Source organism: Aquarana catesbeiana, linkage group LG11, assembly GCF_042186555.1.
Source record: "Aquarana catesbeiana isolate 2022-GZ linkage group LG11, ASM4218655v1, whole genome shotgun sequence".
Classification (NCBI taxonomy): domain Eukaryota; kingdom Metazoa; phylum Chordata; class Amphibia; order Anura; family Ranidae; genus Aquarana; species Aquarana catesbeiana.
In genome coordinates this window covers 91,166,320-91,177,408 of record NC_133334.1, presented here as the reverse complement: position 1 = coordinate 91,177,408, position 11,089 = coordinate 91,166,320, and the positions used below count along the sequence as shown (strand labels likewise).

General features: G+C 42.2%; 1 protein-coding gene across 1 annotated transcript in view; it reads left to right on the top strand.

Annotated features, from left to right (window-relative positions):
* Positions 1-10,890: 10,890 nt before the first annotated feature.
* LOC141111709 (uncharacterized) overlaps positions 10,891-11,089 on the top strand; it is an 85,737-nt gene continuing 85,538 nt past the window's right edge. The window contains 1 exon segment of the mRNA XM_073603854.1: positions 10,891-10,969. Within this exon segment, the coding sequence (XP_073459955.1) occupies positions 10,891-10,969 (79 nt within the window).

Below are 11,089 nucleotides of genomic sequence, written 5' to 3'. Positions count from 1 at the left end.
AGGCTCCCGCTCTTCTTCTCTTCTTCTTTTCTTCTTTTCTTCTTTTCTTCTCTTCTTCTCTTCTTCATTTTCTTCTCCGGGCCGCTCCGCAATCCATGCTGGCATGGAGGGAGGCTCCCGCTGTGTGACGGCGCTCCTCGTCTGACAGTTCTTAAATAACGGGGGGGCGGGGCCACCCGGTGACCCCGCCCCCTCTGACGCACGGTGACTTGACGGGACTTCCCTGTGGCATTCCCCGTGACGTCACAGGGAAGTCCCGTCAAGTCACCGTGCGTCAGAGGGGGGCGGGGTCACCGGGTGGCCCCGCCCCCCCCCCGTTATTTAAGAACTGTCAGACGAGGAGCGCCGTCACACAGCGGGAGCCTCCCTCCATGCCAGCATGGATTGCGGAGCGGCCCGGAGAAGAAAATGAAGAAGAAGAGAAGAAGAGAAGAAAAGAAGAAAAGAAGAAAAGAAGAAGAGAAGAAGAGAAGAGCGGGAGCCTCCCCCCCATGCCATGGGTGCGGAGCGGCCCGAGGAGAAGAAGACAGAAGACGCCGCGGAGGAGATGCTGGACGAGAACGCCGGAGGAAGAACCAGAAGAACCAGAAGAGCCAGAAGAACCAGAAGATGAAGGAAGATAGAAGAAAGAAGAAGCATTTAAATAAAGGAATTGTCAAAAACTGTCTCTTGTCATTTTTAACATTTTTGACACTTTTTTCGTGAAATGGTAGGGGTACTTATGTACCCCCTTACCATTTCACACAGGGGGGGGGCCGGGATCTGGGGGTCACCTTGTTAAAGGGGGCTTCCAGATTCCGATAAGCCCCCCGCCCGCAGACCCCCACAACCACCGGCCAGGGTTGTGGGGATGAGGCCCTTGTCCTCATCAACATGGGGACAAGGTGTTTTGGGGGGCTACCCCAAAGCACCCTCCCAATGTTGAGGGCATGTGGCCTGGTACGGTTCAGGAGGGAGGGGGGGCCGCACTCTTGTCCCCCCCTCTTTTCCTGCGGCCTGCCAGGTTGCGTGCTCGGATAAGGGTCTGGTATGGATTTTTGGGGGGACCCCACGCCATTTTTTTTTTTTTTTTGGCGTGGGGTTCCCCTTAAAATCCATGTCTGGTATGGAATTTAGGGGGAACCCCACGTCATTTTTTTTTTTAAATTTTGGCCGGGGTTCCCCTTAATATCCATACCAGACCTGAAGGGCCTGGTATGGAATTTAGGGGGACCCCCACGTCATTTTTTTTTTTTAATTTTGGTTCGGGGTTCCCCTTTGGGGAATTCCCATGCCGTTTTTATCAATGAACTTCTATGTGTATTGTCGGCAATGCAATAGCCGCGGGTAGTTTTAAATGAGTTTTTTCCTTCAAAATGTCATTTTGCTGTCAGACTGTTCTAAACACAGGAAACATGCGCCCCTTTACAGGCACACTATAGACACCCCCCAGGTACGAAATTTAAAGGGATATTACACTTTTATTGATTGACTTTAAGTATTATTAAAATCACTGCTCCTGAAAAAACGGCCTTTTTTAAAACTTTTTTTTGCATTGATCCATGTCCCCTGGGGCAGGACCCAGGTCCCCAAACACTTTTTATGACAATAACTTGCATATTAGCCTTTAAAATTAGCACTTTTGATTTCTCCCATAGACTTTTAAAGGGTGTTCCGCGGCATTCGAATTTGCCGCGAACACCCCAAATTGTTCGCTGTTCGGTGAACTTGCGAACAGCCAATGTTCGAGTCGAACATGAGTTCGACTCGAACTCGAAGCTCATCCCTACAGAGGACACAGGGACCCACAACCTTCTAAAGAAGGGGAAGTCACTATACCACAACCAGAGGATGTGGAGGAAGGAGAGGTTTATTGAATTGGGCAAAATAGTGACAACAGGTGAGTATCTGAGAACACAGCTTCAGGTAATAGATGTATGCCTGCATATTTATAATACATGATGTGTTTTTTAATTTTAGGTGATGTGGATGTTGTGGAAGAAGAATCTCATTTCACAAATGCAAGTGCACAAATCCTCATCAGGCCGATCATGATGTGCAATCGGGATTTACAGAAGATCAAGGAAGACATCAATGATGTTGAAAAAAGACTCAAAAACATCAGTGATGTTTTAGGCAGAATCTAAAACATACCAAAATTAGTCAATGTATTTTTTATTACTTTTCTAACTTTTTTAAAGTATATTGAAAGCCAAATTTTGAAGATGCACACAGTGTGTCAACATGTGCTATCTCATGGAATATCAATGTGAGCGTTTTGTGGGTGCAACCCCTTACTCGCAACTAAAGTAGCTGAGAGGAAGGGGTTGCACCCCCGAAACACGTCCATTGATCCACCATGATGTGAGCTTTTTTTTTTTTCTTTTTTTTTTTTTTTAATAACCACTTCAGTGAACCTTTTCCGAGAGGCTTTTTTCAACTTTACAGTTCAACTTCGTCCTTACTCGTTTTCACATCATTGTGGTATCTTTATAATTCTCATATTAAAAAAAAATAAATAAAAACATCTCTTTTGAACTTTAATAGCTCTGGTACTTCGTATTACACCAAATAAGGCCTCACTTCAGCTGACGCCAGCCATTAACACACATACAAAAACATAATTACCCCCAATATGCCGACACCACCACCAACATCACTATACTATTAAACCTCTTATAGTTGTAATAGTATGACCCCGAGTTGGGGGGTGGGACTATGTGGACGTGTTTACCATCAATTGCCCCTCCGCAGTTGGGAAAGTCCCACCGCTGGGCAAATTGGGAAGCCACAGTCTGCCATTCCTGTGGTGTTGAAGGAAACTGTGGAGTCAAACAAAAAAAAAATTAGTACTTTTGCACATAACATTGCAAGCAGATTAGACACAAACATTCTTGGCCAACATCAGTATAACATTTATTTGAAGGAGTATTTAAAGATAAAAATATAAGGTCCACTTATCAGATTCCTCACCACCTCTAATGGCCCAGTGTTAAAATTTTAGGGGGGGGGGCAGATGTCTTGGACAGGTAACCCTCTCCACTTCATTGAGAGCTGAATGTATAAATAATGTGTTTTACTTTGGCCAGCCCCTCCTTACTTACACTTTTGGCAGCCCACTGGACAGGTAAGAAGTGTCATAATACAAAAATTTGAATACACACTGTACAAATTGAAGCACTTTTTTACATTCTGCAATTACCTATCAAGATAATAGGAGAACAAAACTTTAAACAGTACCATTTGAAAGTATTCAGGCAGGCCCTTTCACTACATGCTTTGGTGAATTCATCCATAAATATGATCACAAAAGAGGTAGGTATAGTGTGTATGGGTTTGGCAAAGTCAGCAAGTCAGCAGATAGAGGATTGGTATCAGCTGACTTAGCGGTTGAGGGGAGGGAGGGTTCCAAATGATTTTGTGACCCCCCAAAAAAGCCTCTTGCACTGTGCATGAATTTAGGGACACAAATAACATTTGTACACATTTTAGGGGGTGTTTAGGATAAAGCACTACTATGGAACTGACAAAACATTGTTAAGTGACTAGGCTAGGTGTGTATGGGCCCAGGATGCCGGAGAGGTTAGTGAAGGCAAATATGCATGAAGGACAAAAAAGGAACTTTAAAAACTTCCAGCATGCATGAGGATAAAGAGGACATTCACAGCATATCACAATCATGGTAATTAGGGAATGATGAAAGAAATACAATACATTAGCAAACATTAAATACATAGAATATGATGTTAAAGGATAAAACTTACCTTAATATAGTCCTTCTGCAGGACCTGAATGATGGCAGAACAGGTCTCTGGAATAATGATCCCCAGAGCCTGGGGGGAGATGCCTGTTGAGAACTTGATGTCCTGCAGACTTCTCCCCATCGCAAAGTACCGCAACGTGGCGACGAGCCTCTGTTCGGGAGTGATGGCTTGCCGCATGCAGGTGTCCTGCTTCGTAATATAAGGGGACAGCAAAGCCAACAAATGGTGAAAAACGGGGTCTGTCATACGGAGATAATTCCTGAAATCATCAGGATTATTCTCACGGATCTCCCGCAACAAAGGCATATGAGAGAATTGGTCACGCTGGAGTAACCAATTCTTCGTCCATGAACTCCTCCCCGTCCTGTTCATGGACTGGGCTTGGGTCAAACTAAGAACCCCAACACCAAGCCCCTGCACAGCACGAACTCTACTATGCGTACATACCCGCAACATGGCTTCAAAACGGTTGGCTCGTCAGAACGAACTAACAGAAAGCACTGAAAATCAGAAAGTCCTGAGAAGAGCGAGGTGAAAATCAGAAACGAGTGGACAAGAACGCACTGAGAATCAAATACGTACTATGAAAATACGCAGTGAAAAACAGATGCAAACTGACTACACGCACTGAAAACCAGATACAAACCCACAAGCACAAACTGAAGAGCAGTAACGATCTGAAAAGCACGAGGCTGAAAAGCGCAAATTGTCTCTCACCAAACTTCTACTAACACAAGATTAGCAGAAGGAGCCCAAAGGGTGGCGCATTGGCTATAGAACTTCCCTTTTATAGTGCCTTTGTACGTGTTGTACCTCACCGCGTTCTTGACGATCGGAATTTCCGACAACAATTGTGCGACCATGTGTATGCAAAACAAGTTTGAGCCAACATCCGTCAGAAATAAATCCAGGATTTCGTTGTCAGAATGTCTGATCGTGTGTACGCAGCATTAGTGTGTACCAAGCTTAAGGATATCTCATTTCTCAAGTCTATGCAGGATTTTCCAGTTAAGTAAAAATAATCTTTCCCTCCCTGACTGTACACTAATTACTGCACAGTTATAAGTTAATTATAAACTCACTTGAGTACATTTTGCAGGTGGCAGTGAATCACAAATTCAGCATTGGAAGTATATGTTTTAGTTACATAGGTTGAAAAAAGAAGTTTGCCCATTACCTTACAGCGATTGTAAAGTTATATATATATTTTAAATAACAAACAATAACAAGTAGTGATAAATACACATTAAATGGTGTCCATAAATATTTAATATTTATGAATAGGTGCATTGTTTTACATTTAGAAACATTGAACTGCAGTCTCCACTGCTTTAACCAATCTTCCAGCAATGCCAAATCATCTTCCATGTTACAGACACCTCCAGAGATTTCAACCCTATTACACACTAGACATGTGCAATTCGTTTTGGTCCGAATAGTAAGGAATTTAGATGAAATCCATTCAAAATAATTTTGTTTATTTGTTCTCTAAAGAGTTCCAACTTTCAGAACAACTAGAATTCGGATTGGTTGAAAAACGATCGACCAATTTGAATTCTGTGTGAAGAAATAGCTGGTTGTTAAGCAGCGGGGCAGGAAGCCGGCCGCCCACGTCCTTAACAACCATGAGTCATCATCTGTCAGCGGGCTTCCCCACTGACAAATGAATGTAAGGATAAAGAATGCCGAATGTTTTTAAAAATAGGTATCGGGTACATTGTACCCCTACCCATTCACCAAAAAAGTGTAAAAAAATCAAAACCACAGGAAACAGTTTTTGACAATCCCTTTTTAAAAATAAAAAAATAAAAAATAGTGTCCCTCGATGTAATCCATAGTCAATCACGACGCCTTCCAGAACTGAAAAATAGAAAAAAATAGAAACGCTCCCCCTTCTGGGAGGCTACCCACCGCATGCCCTCTCTGCGGTTTGACAATTCTCATATAGGTAGGGGGCAGGGCCACCCATCTACGCCACCCGGCGCCACCGCCCCCTTCTGATGTTACATGGCATCACGCCCCGCCCTTTACCTATATAAGAACTGTCAAAGCACAGAGCGGGTAGACGGCAGGAGGCCTCCCAGGAGGCGGAGCGTTTTTGTTTTTTTCTATTTTTTGGGTCCGGCGGGTCTCGTGATTGATGGTGGATTTACATTGAGGGACACTAGACACTTCCCTACCCGCAAATTGTCATATGAGGTCCGCAGATGGGATTTCCCATCCAGGGCGGGTGTCAGATGAAGTTCTCGGCTTCCCAGCGGTATAGGGGGCATGCGCGCCAGCCGCGTCACAGAAGAGCCGATGCATGTGCTCGGCTGCTGCGATGTCTGCCGGGCATTCGCGTTTGCTCGTTACAGAGCAGGACCGTGGATCTGTGTGTGTGAACACACAGATCGATGTCCTGTCAGGGGAGAGGAGACCGATCGTGTGTTCATACTAAGAATGAACAACGATCGGTCCCCTCACCTAGTCAGTCCCCTCCCCCTACAGTTAGAATCACTCCCTAGGTAACACATTTAACCCCTTGATCACCCCCTAGTGTTAACTTCCCTGCCAGTGACATTTATACAGTAATTAATGCATATTTTGTAGGCGCTATAACTTTTGCGCAAACCAATCAATATACGCTTATTGCGATTTTTTTATACCAAAAATATGTAGAAGAATACATACCAGCCTAAACTGAGAAAAAAATGTGTTTTTAAAAAAAAAATTGGGATATTTATTATAGCAAAAAGTAAAAAATAATGTGTTTTTTTTTCAAACTTGTCGCTTTTCTTTTGTTTATAGCGCAAAAAATAAAAACCGCCGAGGTAATCAAATACCACCAAATGAAAGCTCTATTTGTGGGGAAAAAAAATTATAAAAATGTCATTTGGGTACAGTGTTGCATGGCCACACAATTGTCATTCAAAATGTTACAGCACTGAAAACTGAAAATTGACCTTTGAAGGAAGGAGATGAAAATGCCCTTTATTGAAGTGGTTAACCCCCCTGGCGGTATTCCCGAGTCTGGCTCGGGGTTAGATTTCAGTACCAAAAGCAGTAACCCCGAGCCAGACTCAGGATCGCATCGCAGGATCCAGGAAGAGCTTTCTTACCTTGTCCCCTGGATCATGCGATGTCTCCTCGCTGTGATCTGCGAGCCGCCGTGTCTCATGTCTCGCTCGATTCACAGTCCTAAGCTCCGTTCCCTGCGAGCGTTGCGACACATGGGGACGGAGTTCGGCGCCAAATTCAAAAAGTGAAAAACACAGTATAGATACAGTATACAGTAATCTTACAGATTACAGTACTGTATCAAATAATTACACATCCCCTTTGTCCCTAGTGGTTTGTCCAGTGCCCTGTATGCAGTTTTATATTATAAACACTATTTTTTCTGCCAGGAATATGGAGATTGTCCATAGCAACCAAAAAATGTCAGTTTACATCAAAAGTGCTTTTAGACCAGCTAGAAAACAGCGATATTAATTTAGAATCACTTGCAGAATTGAGCGATAGCGATTGGTGGGGAAATTCGTCATCAAACACTGAAAGTAATGACAGCGACAATTCTTGCAACTGAGCAAATTTCAGTGTTTTTGATTTGATTACATTATTGAATAATTTTAATTATTATTTCTTATAATTATTTATAGTTATTTATTATATTATAATTTATAATTTAGTTTTTCAAACTTTATCATACCCGGGATGTCTACTAGACTCTTATTTGGACAGATTAAAGTGAGTTATCCCTAAGAATTACAGGCCTACCATATAAAATGCCAAAATTCCATGCAAAATAATGGTACCACTTTCAGCACCTAAAATCTGAAATAATCATACCGCCAGGGAGGTTAAGGTATGGTATGGTTCAGGAGCACTCGTTCGCCCCCCCCCCTTTCCTGACCATCCAGGCTGCATGCTCGGATAAGGGTCTGGTATGGATTTTGGAGGGCCCTACGCCGTTTTTCTTTTTCATTTTGGTGTGAGGTTCCCCTCAAAATCCATACCAGACCCGAAGTTTTCCCCTCTATTATTTTTCTGGGGAAAATCCTAAATTTGGGGTTTTCTTTTACTTTATTTTCAATAATGGTAAAAAGGACAAATAGAGAAGGTGAATCTCCCTTCCAGGGCACAGGCAGCAATAAAAACTGACAGGGTTTCTAATCCCTCTCCACTCTATCCAAAACTCAAAAAAAAGTTTTGCTTTTAGTTATACTTTAACCACTTTAAGACCGCCCACCGCACATATACTGTGACAGGGCGGCTCTATTGCGCAAAACGACGTACCTGTACGTCCTTTCATGCAATAGATACTGTGGGCATGCGCGCGGGTCCGGCGGACTCGATGTCCGCCGGCCATCAGCGATTGCTGCACAGAGAGGCAGAACGGGGATCTGCCTATGTAAACAAGGCGGATTCCCGTTCTGACAGGGGAAAACATGGAGATCTGCTGTTCTTAGTGATCAGGAACAGCAATCTCTGTGTTGTCCCAGTGATCCCAGCCCCCACACAGATAGAACACACCCAGGGAACACAGTCAACCCCTTGATCGCCCCCTAGTGTTACCTCCTTCCCTGCTAGTGTCATTTATACATTGATCAGTGCATTTGTTTAGCACTGAGGACTGTAATAATGTCACTGGTCCCAAAAAAGTGTCACTTGGGGTCAGATTTGTTCATCGCAATGTCTCAGTCCCTCTAAAAATCACAGATCGCCGCCATTACCAGTAAAAGCATGAAATTAAAATAAAAAGTCCATAAATCTATCCCCTATTTTGTAGACGTAAACCAATCAATATACGCTTATTGTGATTTTTTTTAACCAATGATATGTAGCAGAATACATATTGTCCTAAACTGATGAATACATTAGTTTTTTTTATATATTTTTTTTTGGATATGTATTACGGCAGAAAGTAGAAATATTGGCTTTTTTTCAAAATTGTCATGTTTTTTGTTTACAGTGCAAAAAATAAAAACCGAAGAGGTGATCAAATACCACCAAAAGAAAGCTCTATTAGTGGGAAAAAAAGGACATCAATTGTCAGTTAAATTGACGCAGTGTCGTATCGCAAAAATTGGCATGGCCATAAAGGGGGTAAATCCTTCCGGGGCTGAAGTGGTTAACTTTATTGATATCACATAGGGGACCAATAGCTCCCTATGTGATAGCATATTTATAATTCCAAATTCTCTTGACACTTTAATGAGACATCAGGGGTCATTTAGACACCTGATGTCTGCCCTGAAGTTAATGTGCACAGATCATTGTCCATTAACTTCTTCCACAGCCACAGCAGCAGGGAAAGTGAAGGTCTTCCAGGTGCCTGGGGAGCTACACGTGCTACCAACAGCTGCCAATACAAATGAATAGCTATATGTGGCCACACTTGGTTAAATACTGATGTCTGCTGCATTAGCATTTCCCCATGCATGCTTATACACTGCGTCTCCCCAAACATGAAAGTGTCCTATCCAGGCAGAAGCACAGTATGCACATGTGCAGGTAAATGCCAAAGCAGAAGCCATCTGCATTTAACCAAGCATGGACACATAGAGCCCTTCACTTGCATTGGTGGCTGTACATGGCACGAGTGGCCTTTCTCTTCCCCCATATGTATACCTTCCCTATAACAATGCACATTGAACTTTATTCATTGATCCTTATTCTTTTTTAGACTTTAGTGCAAACTTCCCCTGAAGAGTGTTTTGATACACAAAATGCGTCGGTCTTACGACATGCACCAAACAACTAAACTCCTTTACTAGGTTTATATAGCAGCAGGTTTTTATTTAGAAACTTTGTGAGTATGTGTATTCTAGAATGGGTGCATCTGTTCACAATGTATCAATCATGGCATATATATGATGTGACTGTTATTCCATACCTGGGTATTTATCATGATACTATGTTATTGTTTAACAGAAAAATTATTTTATACAATGGTGACTGATCTTTTGGCCTCACTTGCCCACCTCATTCAAAGTCCCAAAACCCCTCTTTTTCATACATGGCACATGCAGCTCCTGGGCACCTGAGAGCCCTGGGGATTGTATGCCTGAGCACATAGGGGTTGATTTACTAAAGACAAAAAGACTGTGCACTTTGCAAAATGCAGTTGCACTCTGCAAGCGCAGTTGCTCCAGAGCTTAGTAAATGAGCAGAAGCAAAAATGCTGTTCTTTTTATTTTCCTTGCATGTGATTGGGTACTCTTTGCAAAGTGAAGCCTTACCTCATTAACTTAGCTCTGGAGCAACATGCAGAGGGCAACTGCACTTTGCAAAACGCACAGTCTATTTGCCTTTAGTGAATCAAACCCATAGGATCTAGTAAGCATCCATGTGCACAAGGCCTTAGTAATCCAGTTTTTGTTCTTTCCGTCCTGATAAGGTGCACTAAAGTATGCATGTCGATATTCCATCTTAACATATCAAAACAACTGTAATTTGTCAAACACTATAAATGTTCACTTCTTCAAATTTTTTTTGAAGGAAAAGTGTATCAAATTGTGTATGCGTGCTTGTCTTAGCCACAGCAAGCACCATAATACTCTCATAGCAGCATGTGCTATGGCTAATGTTATTTCATTTTTTACAGTGTTTTATAGTGTTCCATTAAGTTGTCTGCATATGATTAACATGCCAAAATATGCCCAAAAGCTTTAATAAATCAGAGCTATTAAGTACCAATTCTGCAAGAAGTACTTTACTGCTATGCTATTATTTCATTTATTGCAGAACCAGAAATAATAATATGCCAAAAAAGTGTATTCAAGATCCGTAGAGGATTCCTATGCAACCTGCGTTCACCTGCATGTAATAAAGTTTGCATTTGTAGTATGATTCTTCTATGGTGAATACCTGTTCTGACGTTACAGGTGAACTAATTTGTTCAGAATGAAAGATCCTATAATGGATATGATGTAGGAAAAGAAAAGATAAACCAAAGGATCAGTGTAATCCCAACTATTACATGTTCAGATCTATCACGAAATTGAAGGCTTGAAGCTTGGTTTTTGTGTAATTAACTGGATCAAAACTAAGTCTCTACTGATATCTCCCACTGGGAGGGTCAACAAGGCTGGTCTATATAAACAGCCAGGGTAGACAGGGGGAACCAGAATACTTGTGTCCCCTGTCAGTGAGCAGTGGCACCATGGGGACTATGGGTCCAGTTATTTGGATCCTTTCTACTTTGACTCTCACACATTCCTTAGGTACACCACCACCACAAGGTAAGAATTTTCACAAGCTGTTTATCTTATGGATCCAAAGAACCAAATTTAGGATGAAACTTATTGTTGTACATTATGACATACTTGTTGCCAAAATTTGAGATTCATTTTTTGTTGCCT